Below are 19,109 nucleotides of genomic sequence, written 5' to 3'. Positions count from 1 at the left end.
CCTCGATGTCAAAGAAACGTATCAATGATATTCTCGTCTTTCCCGGACATTTTACAGCTTGTTTCTAGCATAAAGCACAGCGGACCAATGCACTGTTATAGTTCACTTCATATAATTGGATCTGTTTTTTCTCTCCAAAGTTTGGGGTCACTTAGAAATGTCCTTGTTTTTGAAAGAAAATCATTTTTTTGTCCATTAAAATAACATCAAATTGATCAGAAATACAATGTAGACATTGTTAATGTTGTAAATGACTATTGTACCTGGAAACGGCTAATTTTTTAATGGAATATCTACATAGGCATACAGAGGCCCATTTTCAGCAACCATCACTCCTTTGTTCCAATGGCAGGTTGTGATAGCTAATCCAAATGGATCATTTTAAAAGGCTAATTGATCATTAGAAAACCCTTTTGCAATTATGTTAGCACAGCTGAAAACTGTTCTGATTAAAGAAGCAATAAAACTGTCCTTCTTTAGACTCGTTGAGTATCTGGAGAGTCAGGATTTGTGGGTTCAATTACAAACAAGAAACAAGAAATAAACAAGAAACTGAAGATCTCAGTTGGAGTGGCACTGCAGAGAGATGATCCAGGCTGCCTGTCTACCTCCATCCCGCAAGAGGAGCCATTAATCTGTCCGGTCCTCTGGCAGTCTCTATGGGGGTGCCACAGGGTTCAATTCTCGGGCCGACTCTTTTCTCTGTATATATAAATGATGTTGCTCTTGCTGCGGGCGATTCCCTGATCCACCTCTACGCAGACGACACCATTCTGTATACTTCCGACACGTCCTTGGACACTGTGCTATCTGACCTCCAAATGAGCTTCAATGCCGTACAACACTCCCTCCGTGGCCTCCAACTACTCTTCAACGCTAGTAAAACCAAATGCATGCTTTTCAACCGTTCGCTGCCTGCACCCGCACGCCCGACTAGCATCACCACCCTGGATGGTTCCGACCTAGAATATGTGGACATCTATAAGTACCTAGGTGTCTGGCTAGACTGTAAACTCTCTTTCCAGACTCATATCAAACATCTCCAATCGAAAATCAAATCTAGTGTCGGCTTTCTATTCCGCAACAAAGCCTCCTTCACTCACGCCGCCAATCTTACCCTAGTAAAACTGACTATCCTACCGATCCTCAACTTCGGCGATGTCATCTACAAAATAGCTTCCAACACTCTACTCAGCAAACTGGATGCAGTTTATCACAGTGCCATCCGTTTTGTTACTAAAGCACATTATACCACCCACCACTGCGACCTGTATGCTCTAGTCGGCTGGCCCTCGCTACATATTCGTCGCCAGACCCACTGGCTCCAGGTCATCTACAAGTCCATGCTAGGTAAAGCTCCGCCTTATCTCAGTTCACTGGTCACGATGGCAACACCCACCCATAGCACGCGCTCCAGCAGGTGTATCTCACTGATCATCCCTAAAGGCAACACCTCATTTGGCCGCCTTTCGTTCCAGTTCTCTGCTGCCTGTGACTGGAACGAATTGCAAAAATCGCTGAAGTTGGAGACTTTTATCTCCCTCACCAACTTCAAACATCTGCTCTCTGAGCAGCTAACCGATCGCTGCAGCTGTACATAGTCTTATCGGTAAATAGCCCACCCAATTTTACCTACCTCTTCCCCATACTGTTTATATTTATTTACTTTTCTGCTATTTTTCACACCAATATCTCTACCTGTACATTTACTATCTGATCATTTATCACTCCAGTGTTAATCTGCTAAATTGTAGTTATTCGCCGACCTCCTTATGCCTTTTGCACACAATGTATATAGACTCTCTTTTTTTCCTTTTTTTTCTACTGTGTTATTGACTTGTTAATTGTTTACTCCATGTGTAACTCTGTGTTGTTGTCTGTTTACACTGCTATGCTTTATCTTGGCCAGGTCGCAGTTGCAAATGAGAACTTGTTCTCAACTAGCCTACCTGGTTAAATAAAGGTGAAATACATTTCAAAAACAATCTGATTTAAACCAGAGGGGTGTGAAGTCTTCCACCATTGGGGATTTCTATCCACCTGGGGTAACTGCCCACGTGAGGTGGCCCTTCCCAGGTAAGGAGACCCATAAGTGCAAAAAGATAGGCTACACTCTCTAGGATTTCTTCAGAACCCCAAATAATAGATCTGCCTGTCTTGTCTGATAACTGTATATAACCTCGCTGTTATTTTACTGCTGCTCTGTAAAAAAGTATTTTTTTTACAAATTTACTGTACGTATTCGGCGCATGTGAATAATACGATTTGATTATATCGCATCGTATGCATTTGTTGAAGCTCAATTTTTAAATTCAAAACTCCCTATCATCATGTTTAAGCCAATATGATGCCAATGTTGATAAACATTTGCAAATCAATTGAGGTACACAACACACTACCCGCCTCTCATTACCGAGAACCACTATACCGGATTTTGGCAGGGTCGTTAGCATTAGGGTTGTTAAATGTTTTGCCCAAACCTAGCTCATATTCTAGACATTGGATTAAAACCAGGCTACTGCGTCCATTAGGTGACCATTTGGACTGAATAGGTTTGTAGGTGCAACAGTCATTATTAAATTCACAATTTACCGCTCACATGCACATTTATGCCTAGTAAAAACCAATGATGTACCGAATATCAGGTAGCTAGGTATATTTAGCTATGGAAGGTTTTCAATATGGATGAAGTAATCTGCATAAACTTCTGACCTATACTTGCGTGTAAACTTAGCACAGGCTAATAAATTAGCTAAAGTCCTTGGCTGCTATTACGGGCCCGTTAGATTCACCGAAATTTGGGGACACTGCCACGCTGCTAATGTATAATACATACAAACACCAGAACAGACATGTCGCTGTTAGAAGATCCAGAGAAAATTCTAGACCTTACCTTATGCATTAATTCAGTACACTCCATTCTCTGTCAATTCAATTTTCTTGTCATTATAATCCAAATTTGCGCTGACTCTGATCAACACAGTGTCAAGATACTTTTCAATCTTTTTCCGAAAAGCTGAAGTCGCCATCCACAAGTAAAAGTCAGCAGGGTTGCCAAGAAGCATCCAGGTAATGTTAAAACAACGCCATCATAATAAGCATTGCTTGCTTGCGCGACCTGTGCGCAAGTCAAAATAAAGCGGCTTGCTTGCTAACTTGGTTGCCTATGTGATAAAATGAAACTGTTTTCAACATGTCAACTGTTTCATAAAAAAAACCTGTTTAACCAAACAAGATAAATAAACGTCCAATCAGTACTTAGTGAAAGAACAAACATATTTTGGAATGGACAGCTTGGTAGGCCACCAAGCTGTCCACTTAAATGGTGTCAAATTGAAGTAACAGGTTTCGTAGCGTAACGGTTAGCGTCACTGGGATTTGAAAGATATTTTGACCATTCTCTTTCGTGTATAGTTCTTGACACCTACTCCCATTCCGGACACAGGCGAATGCACGCACGGCGTGTGCTTATTTTTTTTTATGTCTATGATGTATGTAAAATAGCCTTTGGGTTCATAAGGCATCGTTGAGTGGCAAGGAACAGGGAGCGTGACGTGTACTAGTAGTTGTGCGCGCATCTTGCTACTACGGAGCAGAGAACCGTGGCGAGACCAACTCTCAAGACACCGTTGTCCTCATTCGTCAGATGCACGCCATCCCTACCGTACAAATGCATACGATAATTTGCACAGGTTGTAAACGTTTCTCATTTTCATGCGCAACCTTCTGTCATTTGAGAAGCTATGATTTACGCCTATTCATATGCACACAGTACATCGTACACTATCAGTAGCACTTATGTATGTTCTGTTCCAAATCTGTGAGTACTCCCATCTGTTTTCATATTTATACACTGCTCAAAAATAAAGGGAACACTAAAATAACACATCCTAGAACTTTTTTCTTTACATGGTTGAATGTGCTGACAACAAAATCACACACAAATTATTAATGGAAATCAAATTTATCAACCCATTGAGGTCTGGATTTGTAGTCACACTCAAAATTAAAGTGGAAAACTACACTACAAGCTGATCCAACTTTGATGTAATGTCCTTAAAACAAGTCGAAATGAGGCTCAGTAGTGTGTGGCCTCCACGTGCCTGTATGACCTCTACAACGCCTGGGCATGCTCCTGATGAGGTGGCGGATGGTGTCCTGAGGGATCTCCTCCCAGACCTGGACTAAAGCATCCGCCAACTCCTGGACAGTCTGTGGTGCAACGTGGCGTTGGTGGATGGAGTGAGACATGATGTGCTCAATTGGATTCAGGTCTGGGGAACGGGCGGGCCAGTCCATAGCATCAATGCCTTCCTCTTGCAGGAACTGCTGACACACTCCAGCCACATGAGGTCTAGCATTGTCTTGCATTAGGAGGAACCCAGGGCAAAACGCACCAGAATATGGTCTCACAAGGGGTCTGAGGAACTCATCTCGGTACCTAATGGCAGTCAGGCTACCTCTGGCGAGCATATGGAGGGCTGTGCGGCCCCCCAAAGAAATGCCACACCATGACTGACCCACCGCCAAACCGGTCATGCTGGAGGATGTTGCAGGCAGCAGAACGTTCTCCACGGCGTCTCCAGACTCTTTCACGTCTGTCACCTGCTTTCATCTGTGAAGAGCACAGGGCGCCAGTGACAAATTTGCCAATCTTGGTGTTCTCTGGCAAATGCCAAACGTCCTGCACGGTGTTGGCCTGTAAGCACAACCCCCACCTGTGGACGTCGGGCCCTCATACCACCCTCATGGAGTCTGTTTCTGACCATTTGAGCAGACACATGCACATTTGTTGCCTGCTGGAGGTCATTTTGCAGGGCTCTGGCAGTGCTCCTCCTGCTCCTCCTTGCACAAAGGCGGAGGTAGCGGTCCTGCTGCTGGGTTGTTGCCCTCCTACGGCCTCCTCCACGTCTCCTGATGTACTGGCCTGTCTCCTGGTAGCCCCTCCATGCTCTGGACACTACGCTGACAGACACAGCAAACCTTCTTGCCACAGCTCGCATTGATGTGCCATCCTGGATGAGCTGCACTACCTGAGCCACTTGTGTGGGTTGTAGACTCTGTCTCATGCTACCACTAGAGTGAAAGCACCGCCAGCATTCAAAAGTGACCAAAACATCAGCCAGGAAGCATAGGAACTGAGAAGTGGTCTGTGGTCACCACGTGCAGAACCACTCCTTTATTGGGGGTGTCTTGCTAATTGCCTATAATTTCCACCTGTTGTCTATTCCATTTGCACAACTGCATGTGAAATTTATTGTCAATCAGTGTTGCTTCCTAAGTGGACAGTTTGATTTCACAGAAGTGTGATTGACTTGGAGTTACATTGTGTTGTTTAAGTGTTCCCTTTATTTTTTGAGCAGTGTACATTTGGGAATGTGTGCTTTTAAAAAAAACTGAAGTTGGACAGCTTTAGGATTTAGAGCACCTATCCAATGTCAGATTTATATCAAATGTATTCTTAAACGTGTTTTGTACTTGTTGAATTTCTTTGTATTTTACAGGTGTTCCTCAGCATTTTGTCACTTGTAACAGTGTTTGTATCAGCACTTACCAAAATTGCTATTGATGAGCTGAAGGGTTATGCAGGCTTTTGTTCAAGCCCAGTGCTACCACACCTGATTTTACTGCTCAGCTATTCATCAATACCTCAGCTGTTCATCAAGACCTTATATAGTAGGTGTGGTAGACCTGGGCTTGAACAGGAGAGCCTGCATAACCCTGTAGCCCATCGAGATATAATGGCCATCCCTGAATTGTATGTACAAAGTTTACTGATGAATGTACATTGATAAAAAATGGTCCACCTCTGAGGAGCTTCCAATTGATAAAACAGGACCATGTTTGCAAAAACTGTTTCTGAGTTTATGTCAATATTACATAGGTAAGCTAACGGTTACAGAAATTAAGAATCCAGACAGGCTCCATTGACTTATCTATATGAGTGGCTGTCGAACACACCACCCATGTTGGGTATCTGCTGACTAAAATTCGGTAATGCCTTAGTGTGGCGTGGGGAGAATGCAATACATTACCTTGTATGTGGTACAAATAACATTATCGTGGGAGCACCTCTAAAACTATTAGGCTGTTTGAGAAGGTTTGAATCCTAAGCAACCTGCCTACACATTGTTTGATTTACAATAGACCAACATAACGTAGCTACTGTAGTCGGTCAAACCTGTAAGCTGGAAAACCTTGGTAGAGCATGGGTGAAGTACACATTGCGGCGCTCATGTGAATTTATTTTGCTTTTTGGCATCAGACCAATGGATACTTCTCACTTAAAATAGGCCTATAACATACGTTTTGTGTAAGTTTGTGATCAGCAGCATGCTCTGTCTATCAGTCTATACATAAGGAAGAGGCATAACTCATCTAATTTCTATCTTCCATGTGTCTCTGTCTTATCAGGGGCCGTATGTATTTCCTGTCACCTCATGCCACCGGCCCAGAGACACTACTTTGCGCTTTTGGAAATCCAAGACCCTATCTGCCTCCTGCTGTGGGTCATCAGGCTCATGAAGAGAGTGTGAGAGATCACATGGTGAGAGCACATCTGTCAAAAGGGTAGTTATAATTTCCTGTCTTGACCTGTTGCTTAGCATCTGACTTTTTTTGTTTCGGGTGTTCTTCATGGATAGTAATAAAGGCATGGTGGGGTAAGCAGAACCAAGGGATTGGTACACCTGCCTGTTCTCTCTTTTTTTGCTATCGGAAGAAGACCACTACTCACCGCCGATGCTCCTCCTTCATTCTATGGTTGCGATTGTTTAAAAAAAAACTTTTCCATTGTCTGTTTCTGTTCAGTGTTCACTATTAATAAATAACAGTTTTCTCAATTGAATATTTTAATGGCACACCTAATAAAACATAGTCAAGCATTGAACATTCATTGTTTTGTTGTGATCCTTTTACTATAAATGTATGAGTCATAGAAAGTTTGACTTACATTAATGGAGCTGTTGGCCTGTTTGGCCCCGGCCTTGTGATACTGTAGATGTGTATGAGTCAGAAAGGACTGCTTTTCAGGGTATTGTAGGTCTTCTCCCAAGCTAACCTAGTGTGGTGACGATCCTTGCCTGAGGCCTAGAATGTGTTGGCACACATAACTAAGCACCAAGCAATGGTCACAGGCAGTTCAAGGCCTGTTCCATTAGATAGGCTTCAAGGTCATTGTCAATATGCTCGTTAGGTAATGGAAGCCGTGAGGTCCAGCCCTGACAGACTTATGGTAAGCTAACCTAGTGCGCATAACGAGGGTAAACATTAGGTCATTAAAATACATTTACCAATGTAACATAGCTCAAGAGCTCATCAAACCCAAAACGAAGCAGTGGAAAACAGAATTTTGCCTGGGTGGGAGACAGGGAGCCCATGGAAGTACATACTGTATACATTATTTGCATTTCTGAACTGGCATGCAATATATTCCAACTTAATTTCATGAGCCTTGTCATACTGCAGGCTCTAAGCCAGCTGTCTGGTGTGTAAAGACACTGAGCTCACAGTTATGTAACTAGCTTATTCACACAATCCCACGGGTGCAGTGGGGTGTTTATCCTTTTGTCACATTTTGAAATAGAAACATTGGCATGATACAGGTCTGACTTAAATCTGCATTGCTGTTTTTATGCAGTTGCTTTCCCAATGAAATGTGTGCTCTGTAAATAACATATTTTGTAAATATGAAACAAACATTGGCTTAGCAGGTTTCATTCAATGATTGACTTCATGGCTTACAATCTCATTTACGAGCTACAGTAGGTACAGAGAAGGCCAGGACGCAAGGCCAAGAATAGCAATTTGCTGCAAATGTGTCCTTTACCTTAACCTTGTCAAATGAAACTAATCAAGTTTAATTTAATTTCAGCACTAGGGTGAATTTAAACCAAATCAATATCAACCTAGTTAACATTACATGGCGTGTCTTGTGACTTGAGTGATGGAGTTTTCCTGAGTGTCGACATGACCCATTGGCTATGAATACAAAGTCGGGGCATTTGTTCATCTGAATGCTATTGGAAATCCGTAGGTGCTGCCTAGGACCATTTGTTTTTGGTCCATTCTTACTCAAAGACTCCAACACAACACTACAAACACCAAGTGGGATTCAGGGCAGGCCTTTGAAAATAACTGTTTTGTCCTTATACACTGGCAAGAGAGCACAAGCTGATAGTGAAAGACGTTGCCAGAGAAATAACATCCTACTAGTAGCGAAACACAAAGCTCTATTCATACAGCTCCATACAGTTACTGTGTGTTATATATTACTCCAATCACAGGGTAATTGATCAACAAAGAAAACAACATAGAAACAAGGAGAAAAACAATGTCTAAGAATTCTGAGTGATGGACTAAATAAAACCATGTATATCACAAAAGAAGTCAGCTGTAAATATAACCAGCTGTTCTAGCAAATTAATTCAATCCAAAATGCCTATTGGGGAAGGACGATAAGCGCGTTCATTCTTAACTTGTCAAAAATAGACGAGTCACTGTTTTTCATTCGCATAGAATTTGTTAATGACACCAGAGTGAAATGAAATGAGGCCTATGTTAAATCCCTGAACAGAATACTTTGGCTGAAAAATCAATCCATTTGGGAACTTTTTACATAGCATTGTTGACATACATAATTGATCATTTTGATCAAGAATACCCTTTTACCTAAACAAACATTTCGATTTCAACATCATTTTGTCCTCCAACTAGGTTACACATTCTGTTCACAAGAAAGGGTTAAATCCACAGAGAGCTCTCAGAGCAGTGTCTGGTCTGGATGAGGTGGACAGCAGCGGTGTAACTGACATGGATTACTCTTCCTGCCAGACACACTCATGGGTCAACTGCCCACACAGAATATGGTCTCTGAGTTGTCAGAGATCCAGGACAATGAATAAAATCACATCTTTGATATGATATGCTTACACCACTGGTATGGTATCAAGAGTATGACTGATCTCTAGTGATCTCTCCATTTCCCCATAAAGTTCCTGGAGTTTATCGCTTAAAAGGTTTCTCTATTATTTCCACGGGCTTTTAGGGGATTTGAGTCTAAGCCTCTCTTGTTAGTACATTGTAGAAAAACAAATAGCAACAGGCCTGAGCTAAAGTTTGGTAGAATTGGGCTCTTGGGGAGGGGCTTTACTGTTACTGTTCATTTAGTTGTTGCTACTGCAAGACAGATGGAAGGCTCAACTCACACACTCGGCCTGTATCCGACAGTGAGGCTGGCTCTGATGGTGTCCCAGCTGCAATGGGGGGATGGCGGTTGGGAGGTCTCTCAGTACTTGGTTAAATGAATGTCACCCATCCATCATGGACCACCCAGTAACCTTCCCTGAACCTTAGATGCTGTCACTAACTGGCTAATACTCGGCACTCTACCCTGCACCTTAGAGACTGCTGCCATTTGTACATAGAGTCATTGAACACTAGCCACTATAATAATGTTTACATACTGTTTTACCCACTTTATTTGCATTTACTGTATTATAGTCATGGCTTATCCTATATAACTACTGCTGTACAGACCTTTTCTATTCACATACTGACCATTCTGTCTATACACACCATTCACATATGTACAATATACTGTATATTTATATTCCGGACTAATTTTCTGCAATTCTATACATTTTTCCATGTGGTTTTGTACTGTCTATTTAAATACTGTTTTCACAACAAAGTTCATTCTAATATTTCTATTACTGTACATTGTATTTTAGTTACACTGTTTATACACACTGCATATTTATTTATATACTGGATTCTTGACATAGCTTACTCTAATATTATACACTGGGTGTACACAACATTAAGAACATCTGCTCATTCAATGACAGGCTGACCAGGTGGATCCAGGTGAAAGCTATGATCCCTTATTGATGTCACGTGTTAAATCCACTTCAATTAGTGTAGATGAAGGGGAGGAGACAGGTTAAAGAAGGATTTTTAAGCCGTGAGACAATTGAGACATGGATTGTGTTTGTTTGCCAATCAAATCAAATCAAATGTTATTTGTCACATGCGCCGAATACCACAGGTGTAGACTTTACAGTGAAACGCTTACTTACAAGCCCTTAACCAGCAATGCAGTTTTAAGAAAATACATAAAAAGTAAGAGATAAGAATAATAAATAATTAAAGAGCAGCCGTAAATAACAATAGCGGGGCTATATACAGGGGGTAACGGTACAGAGTCAATGTGCGGGGGCACCCTGTGTCGAGGGAATTTAGCTAATATATACATGTAGGTAGAACTATTAAATGTGACTATGCATAGATAATAACAGAGAGTAGCAGCAACGTAGAATGGGTGTGGAAGGTGGCAATGCAAATTGTATGTATATGAATTTGATTAGATGTTCTGGAGTCACATTGGTGCAGTTGGCCTCCGGGTTGGATGGCACTGTGTTAAGAAGCAGTGCGGCTTGGTTGGGTTGTGTATTGGAGGATGCATGACTTTCAACCTTCGTCTCTCCCGAGCCCGTACGGGAGTTGTAGCGATGAGACAATTGAAACAATTGGATACCACGAAATTGGGAAGAAAAAGGGGGAATATATATATTTTTTTAACTTCACAGATCTTCTTTGTAAAGGGTTTAAACACTATTTCCCAAGCTTGTTCAATGAACCGTAAACAATTAATGAACATGCACCTATGGAACGGTCGTTAAGACACTAACAGCAATTAAGGTCACAGTTATGAAATCTTAGGACACTAAAGAGGCCTTTCTACTGACTCTGAAAAACACCAAATGAAAGATGCCCAGGGTCCCTGCTCATCTGCGTGAATGTGCCGTTGGCATGCTGTAAGGAGGCATGAGGACTGCATATGTGGCCAGGGCAAAAAATTGCAATGTCCATATTGTGAGATGCCTAAGACAGTGCTACAAGGAGACAGGACAGACAGCTGATCATCCTCGCAGTGGCAGACCACGTGTAGGCTGAGAGAGGCTAGACTGAGGGCTTGTAGGCCTGTTGTCTGGTGAGGAACTGCCTTACATCACCGGCAACAACATCACCTATGGGCACAAACCCACCATCGCTGGACCAGACAGGACTGGCAAAAAGTGCTCTTCACTGACGAGTCGCGGTTTTGTCTCACCAGGAGTGATGGTCAGATTTGCGTTTATCATTGAATGAATGAGCGTTGCACCAAGGCCTGTACTCTGGAGTGGGATCGATGGAGGTGGAGGGTTCGTCATGGTCTGAGGCGGTGTGTCACAGCATCATCAGACTGAGCTTGTTGTCATTGCAGGCAATCTCAATGCTGTGCATCCTCCTCCCTCATGTAGTACCCTTCCTGTAGGCTCATTTTGACATGACTCTTCAGCATATAAATGACACCAGCCTTACTGCTCATTCTGTGTGTGATTTCCTTCAAGACAGGAATGTCAGTGTTCTGCCATGGCCAGCGAAGAGCCCGGATCTCAATCCCATTGAGCACATCTGGGACCTGTTGGATTGGAGGGTGAGGGTTAGGGCAATTCCCCCCAGAAATGTCTGGGAATTTGCAGGTGCCTTGGTAGAACAGTGGGGTAACATCTCACAGCAAGAACAGACAAATCTGGTGCAGTCCACGTGGAGGAGATGCCACTCCAATTCGTCATCGTTACACATTATTCAATTTCTGTTAGTCACATGTCTGTGGAACTTGTTCAGTTTATGTCTCAGTTGTTGAATATTGTTATGTTCATATAAATATTTACATATGTTAAGTTTGCTGAAGATAAACGCAGTTGACATTGAGAGGACATTTATTTTTTTGCTGAGTTCATGTAGTGTGTGGTTTGTCCTCCCACTTCGATTCAGAAAACCATGCAGTTTATTAGGCAACAGATTCAATAAGTCCTCATGAACTTCACAGGGTGGTGAACGTGCACTTACTAGGCTTGATCCAATAAATATTGAGGGTCTTATTCTGGTGACATGATGATCGATGTTTGGCTGTAATTTGAAAAATATAAATTATCTTGCTCTTATCCATAATAATCTCATAATGTAGATAGCCTATCCGCACTGTATCTGCGAGCTGTTGGCAAGAGTGCACCTGCCAAGACCAGAGTGGGCACGTTTGTGACAAAACCATCATAGCGTTGAAAATATGGAAACCATTTTAACAAGCATTTTTCATTCGGTACAGATAAATGTAACCACAAAAGTCATTTTTCATTCGGTACAGATAAATGTAACCACAAAAGTCATTTTTCTGTGTACTATGTCATCACGCACAGACTTTTATCCACAATAAGTTAGTTTGCTGGAAACACATCTCTGGTGGTAAAATGTACATATTGTTTAGTGCAGATTTGAGAATATTCACATGACAATCTGGATAGAAACCTTGCTACTGTTGTAGTGCTATTTGGGTTGTTAATTGGAGTCGTTCTGATATTTCTTGTATTATTGCTTTATCAGATTATTTGTGTACTTGTTTGACATTTTACTGCATTTTTAGGAGCTAGCAACATAAACATTTTGGTGCGTCCACTATAACATCTGCAAAACTGTGTAAGCGAGCAATAAACTTTGATTTTATTAAATCAGATCAAATCAAATGTTATTGGTCACATATACATATTTAGCAGATGTGAATGCGGGTGTAGCGCAATGTTTGAGTTCTTATCTCCAACAGTGCAGTAGAATCTAACAATTCACAACAATACACAAATCTAAAAGTAAAAGAATGGAATAAAGAAATATATAAATATTAGGACGAGCAATGCCAGAGTGGCATTGATTAAAATACAGTAGAATAGAATACAGTATATACATATGGGATGAGTAAAGCAAAACACAAAAAATGAAATACTGCAAAGTTGCTTAGTAGCTAGAAGCAGAGCTGTCATGTCTGTCTGCACCATCTTGCCATGGTAACGTGGTAACTAAACTGAACTGGTAACCACTAGACATAGACGTGATACATATATATTGATATTAGTCCTGGTTGGCACACATTTGAAGTGTGGCTGAATTTCTTATACAGTTTTTAAATAGGATGTCTTGTCTGAAACACTCAAATTGTAATGGGTCCTTCAAATGTTGATGCCAGTTCCAGTTCTGTTATTTCTCTATGCAGTTCCAGTTCTGTTATTTCTCTATGCAGTTCCAGTTCTGTTATTTCTCTATGCAGTTCCAGTTCTGTTGTTTCTCTATGCAGTTCCAGTTCTGTTGTTTCTCTATGCAGTTCCAGTTCTGTTATTTCTCTATGCAGTTCCAGTTCTGTTGTTTCTCTATGCAGTTCCAGTTCTGTTATTTCTCTATGCAGTTCCAGTTCTGTTGTTTCTCTATGCAGTTCCAGTTCTGTTGTTTCTCTATGCAGTTCCAGTTCTGTTATTTCTCTATGCAGTTCCAGTTCTGTTGTTTCTCTATGCAGTTCCAGTTCTGTTATTTCTCTATGCAGTTCCAGTTCTGTTGTTTCTCTATGCAGTTCCAGTTCTGTTATTTCTCTTTGCGGTTCCAGTTCTGTTATTTCTCTATGCAGTTCCAGTTCTGTTATTTCTCTATGCAGTTCCAGTTCTGTTATTTCTCTATGCAGTTCCAGTTCTGTTGTTTCTCTATGCAGTTCCCAGAGATATTCTTGAGACAGAGGGGAAAGGCTCGGTCACATGTGCCTTCCCAATGATGAAAACCACTTTATACACATCACAATGCTAAAATATTGATGGGCCTCTGATAAAGCCATTTTCTAGTCTGGGTTGGCTTGGGAATTCTCACGTTTGTGTTGTTACGATGAAATATTGATATTTGCTAGGTATTTTTAGACCGGGTTGTGACACTGAAATTAACATTAAATTAGCAATTGTATAGATACATTGGAGAAAATCCAATACATTTCCAAGAGAACTAAATGTATTGTATTCCTAGACAGCAAACAATTTGTTAAAGGACACAGTCCCTACATTTCGACAAGCTTAGCAGCATAAAAAGTAGAACACAGAGAACATTAATTAAAGTGACACCAACCGATCAAAACAACTTGCTGCCAGCTTTAGTCTGTCAAAGCCGGATAAACTATCAAATCAAATTGTATGCGCCAAATACAACAGGTGCAGACCTCACAGTGAAATGGGGGGGGGGGGGTGCAAATAGTCTGGGTAGCCATTTGATTAGCTGTTCAGGTGTCTTATGGCTTGTTTAGAAGCCTCTTGGACCTAGACTTGGCACTCCGGTACCGCTTGCCATGCGGTAGCAGAGTGAACGGTCTGACTAGGGTGGCTGGAGTCTTTGTCAACTTTTAGGGCCTTCCTCTGACACCTGCATGTGAAGTTGAGGTAAACTGTCGGTGGTGTTAGCGAGTATACATTTTCAGGAGATGATCCTGTCCTATACTTGATTTATTCTAAAAACATGGTTTAAACTGATTTCATGTTTAGATGGACTGTCAAGTAGGCATGGTTTTATTGTTATTATCATGATGTTGGACCTATCATCAATGACATTGGATCAGATATATTGTAATCTACATGCAAATAGGAGTGCTCAACCCCAAAACACACACAGATGGCCATAGGCTACATCAAGCATCATCAAAGCTAGTGAACAAATCAGCCTGTCTTGGGAAAGGAGCTTCATACTCAACATACAATTATAATGTTTGGTAAAGAATGCAGGCGCTTTTTATAACCCTGTCATTTCATTTCCCCTCAGGATCTGTAAAGTTATGACAGAGATTGTTGTGCTGTTGTACTACAAACAGTGGGCAGCTCAAGCACACTTATCCCTTATTTACCCAGTATTGACTGACAAATTGGAGAGTGCTTGTTTGCTGCAAAGGGGCCAATACAAGCCCAGTAAACCCACAGCACAAAGCACAGAGCTGGCACCAACAGCAACATCCATAAGAAAGTTCAGCCTATACCATTACTAAAATTAGACTTTTAAAATCAGGCCAGAGTCGTAAGGGGATATAAAGAACATCCCACTACATTATATGATTGGCAGCCGCCCCAGGAAATGAGAAATAGAACCAGAGGTACAATTGGTGCACTGTGTTGGCAGGGTCTAACTGCCCTGCTGTGTGGCCTAATGAAGACCACCATTGACTAGATAGGGCCTAGACAACAGCCGCTATGTACAAATCAAAAGACACATTATCAAGCTCAGTTTAAGCGGTCAATTTCAACATCTTTCTAAAGGCACATCTGTAATATTTCTGTGACTAGGCCATAGATTATAGATGGTTGATTATTGTCTTGCAATAAAATGCACAGTGCCTTTGGAAAGTATTCAGACCCCTTGACTTTTTCCACATTTTGCTACGCTACAGCCTTATTCTAAAATGTATTCAATATTTTTTATTCTTCATCAATTTACAGACAATACCCCATAATGACAAAACAAAAACAGATTTTAGAACTGTTTTTTAATTTATTACAAATAAAAAAACTGGAATATCACACTTACATAAGTATTCAGATCCTTTACTCAGTCATTTGTTGAAGCACCTTTACGACAGGTGGAATTAAATACTCTCAGGAGAGACCTGCAAATTGCTGTGCAGAGACGATCCCCATCCAACCCGACAGAGCTTGAGAGGATCTGCAGCATCATACCCAAGAAGACTCAATGCTGTAATCGCTTCATAATGACAATTACAGCATCGTGTGTTCTTGTCATTATGTGCATGTGATATTTCAGCGATTACAGCATCTAGTCTTCCTAGGTATGACTCTACAAGCTTGGCACACCTGTATTTGGGGAGTTTTTCCCATTCTTCTCTGCAGATCCTCTCAAGCTGTTGGATGGGGAGTGTTGCTGCACAGCTATTTTCAGGTCTCTCCAGAGATGCTTGATGAGGTTCAAGTCCAGGCTCTGGCTGGGCCACTCAAGGACATTCAGAGACTTGCCCCGAAGCTACTGCTGTGCTGTAATGGCTGTGTGTTTAGGGTCGTTGTCCTGTTGGAAGGGGAACCTTCACCCAAGTCTGAGGTCCTGAGTGCTCTGGAGCAGGTTTCCATCAAGGATCTCCCTGTACTTTGCTCCATTCATCTTTGCCTTAATCCTGACTAGTCTCCCAGTCCCTGCCACTGAAAAACATCCCCACAACATGATGCTGCCACCACCATGCTTCACCATAGGGATGGTGCAAGGTTTCCTCCAGATGTGATGCTTCACATTCAGGCCAAAGAGTTCAATCTTTTTTTCAACAGACCAGAGAATCTTGTTTCACGTTGTCGGAGAGTCTTTAGGTGCCTTTTGGCAAACTCCAAGCAGGCTGTCATGCGCCTTTTACTGAGGAGTGGCTTCAGTCTGGGCACTCTACAATAAAGGCCTGATTGTTGGAGTTCTGCAGAGATTGTTGTCCTTCTGGAAGTTTCTCCCATCTCCACAGTGGAACTCTAGAGCTCTGTCAGAGTGACCATCAGGTTCTTGGTCACCTCCCTGACCAAGGCACTTCTCCCCCGATTGCTCCGTTTGGCCGGGCGGCCAGCTCTAGGAAGAGTTTTGGTGGTTCCAAACATCTTCTATTTAGGAATGATGGAGGTCACTGTGTTCTTGGGGACCTTCAACGCTGCAGACATTTTTTGGTAACCTTCCCCAGATCTGTGCCTTCACACAATCCTGTCTCTGAGCTCTACGGACAATTCCTTCGACCTCATGGCTTGGTTTTTGCTCTGACATGCACTGTCAACTGTAGGACCTTATATAGACACGTGTGTGCCTTTCCATATCATGTCCAAGCAATTGAATTTACCACAGGTGGACTCAAATCAAGTTGTAGAAACATCTCAAGGATGATCAATGATAACAGGATGCACCTGAGCTCAATTTCGACTCTAATAGCAAAGGGTCTGAATACCTGTGTAAATAAGGTATTTCTGTTTATTATTTTTTTTAATAAATTTGCAAAAATGTCTAAAAACCCTTTTTTCACTTTGTCATTATGGGTTATTGTGTGTAGATTGCTGAGGAGGTTTTTTTTATTTAATCAATTTTAGAATAAGGCTGTAATGCAACAAAAAAAAAATTAAAGTCAAGGGGTCTGAATACTTTCCAAAGGCACTGTAATGCAATAAAGCACTGAGTATGTGTCATCCAGCGTGTTATGTAACAAATGAATTTGTCCATGTTCTCTCGCTCTATTGTAAAATGATCTGAGTAATTAGAGTGAAGGGTGTGGATGCTCCATCTTTAGCTTTGTTTGCATCTGGCACATCTTTGGTCCTGATTTTGTCCACATTCTGATTATGCCCACATTTTCAGATATGCTTCTACACTTGGTATTAAAATGTGTCTCTTATCCATCAACTGTTTCCGCAATGTGACCACATTTCCTGGTCCCTCCCTGTATGCAAATTATTTCATGGATATTCTTTCAAAATAATATTCATTTATTTATTTTAAGCCACATATTGATGTCATAAGTCAATGGTACCATCTGTCAATGATTTTAGAAGATGGATAATGATGATTTAAATAGTTTCACTGTCCAGAGCCATCTACAATTGTGAGATAACCAGACACAATGTTTGCCTGACTACCTCCAGAGGGGGCAAGAAGATCTGATCACACCCTGATCACAATGTGTCTTTTGAACATACATACTTGTCTACAAATGTGGGCACAATTAGGACAAAGGGCACATGTTAACACCAGGTATAAACGGGGCTTCTGTCTGCAGATGGGTGCAGCCATCTTTGAGCCCAGACCCCAGTGATGATGACTTGCTATTTTTTCATTCAGATCAGCCAACATAGGCTATACATCGAAAGAGTAGCCTAGGCTGGGCCTAGCAACAGCTTGTCTCCATTTGCACGTATTTCTCAAAACTATCTTAATGTTGCAAATGTTTTAATAGGCCTGATATCGAAATGTAAACTTCAACAAAACCTTTTAATGATCAGACCATAACGTTTTAACCATTGCACAGTGATTCCTCTGTTGCATACCAAAATAGTTATATTTTCAAAATGCAGCTGAATCCTCAAAGATAGTAGTTTTTCTTAGTCAGAGCATGTTAAATAATGCAGTTCAAATCTATCTTTGTATCGGCTTGTGGATGTGGTTTCTGATTTAAAACAGCTCTAACTGTAGGCTACTTCAATATATACTATATATTTGTAATGTCAAGCTTTGTTCAGAGATGCACCAGCCATGAATAACGTTAGTGTTCCCTATTCATTGAAACCTTTGCAAAAGCGATCCACCGGCTGCTGTCCACGTCCATGGTTCTGAAATTGCGAAACCCCATTTTCCTGAAATGCCATCATGTGGAATGTATGCCCGTTTCATAGTGAAAACCCTAAATGCATATGATGCATACATAAGATAGGTTATGTGAGGAAAATGCATTGGTGCCCTCAGCTATTCCGCGCACGCAGCAGCGCACCAGTCATCGTCCAAATCAGATTAACTGTAAACCTGCCGTATTATTACATTTTTATCATAAAATAAGGGCCAAACAGAAACCCTAGCCACTATTTGGACCCTTATTCAGTCATTCTGGCAACACTATAGATGGCTAGTAGAGCCCACTAGCGTGGCTGTAATCTTTCATTAACTGATGGAAGGGAATATTCTAATGCACACAAAATGAAATTGGTGGAGTGGATGGGGGTAATCCATGAGATTTCAACACCTAGGCTACATGACAATACAAAATGCAGTTTTCTTTGTGCGCTTACCTTCTCGCTCGCATAATTGTATACCGTCCAAGCTGAGGTTCTTTATCATACCCTCACATGGACTCATCGGGCTGGTTAAATTGTGTCCCAATCTGGGAACCTCCATTTCTACAACAGAACCGGGATGCCTCTCCTGGTATCGGTGGAATTTCGCTCGTTTTGCCGCAGGACTTGCTTCCTTCACATTCGATCAAGAAAGAGAGAGATAGAGTGACCGGTTCCCAGCCCCTTCGCTCCCTCGCAGCATCTCTCTCCAGGGTGGTGGGGCTGAAGGCGCGTCAGCAAATCGTCACGAGCGCATAGCACACTGCCGATTTGACGCTGCAACGTGAGAGGCATACATACTGCGAATACATACTGCGAAGATATGCCAGTCCTTATAATGTATTGTCTATATTACACTTTTCTACTTAATAGGTCCCAGGCGCGCGCTATTGGCCATGTACGCCACAAGTGTTTCCCCTATTCTGCCGC

At 41.7% G+C, this 19,109-nt stretch overlaps 1 protein-coding gene across 1 annotated transcript in view; it reads right to left on the bottom strand.

The window, feature by feature from the left end:
* Positions 1 to 18,874, bottom strand: part of LOC124038291 (phytanoyl-CoA hydroxylase-interacting protein-like) — a 38,898-nt gene extending 20,024 nt beyond the window's left edge. Inside the window, exon 1 of the mRNA XM_046353962.1 lies at positions 18,636 to 18,874. Coding sequence (XP_046209918.1) covers positions 18,636 to 18,741 — 106 coding nt within the window. The 5' untranslated portion in view covers positions 18,742 to 18,874. The remainder of the gene's footprint in view (positions 1 to 18,635) is intronic.
* Between the last annotated feature and the right edge of the window lie 235 nt (positions 18,875 to 19,109).

Source organism: Oncorhynchus gorbuscha, linkage group LG06, assembly GCF_021184085.1.
Source record: "Oncorhynchus gorbuscha isolate QuinsamMale2020 ecotype Even-year linkage group LG06, OgorEven_v1.0, whole genome shotgun sequence".
In the NCBI taxonomy this organism is placed as follows: domain Eukaryota; kingdom Metazoa; phylum Chordata; class Actinopteri; order Salmoniformes; family Salmonidae; genus Oncorhynchus; species Oncorhynchus gorbuscha.
This window is presented reverse-complemented; position numbering and strand designations above follow the sequence as displayed.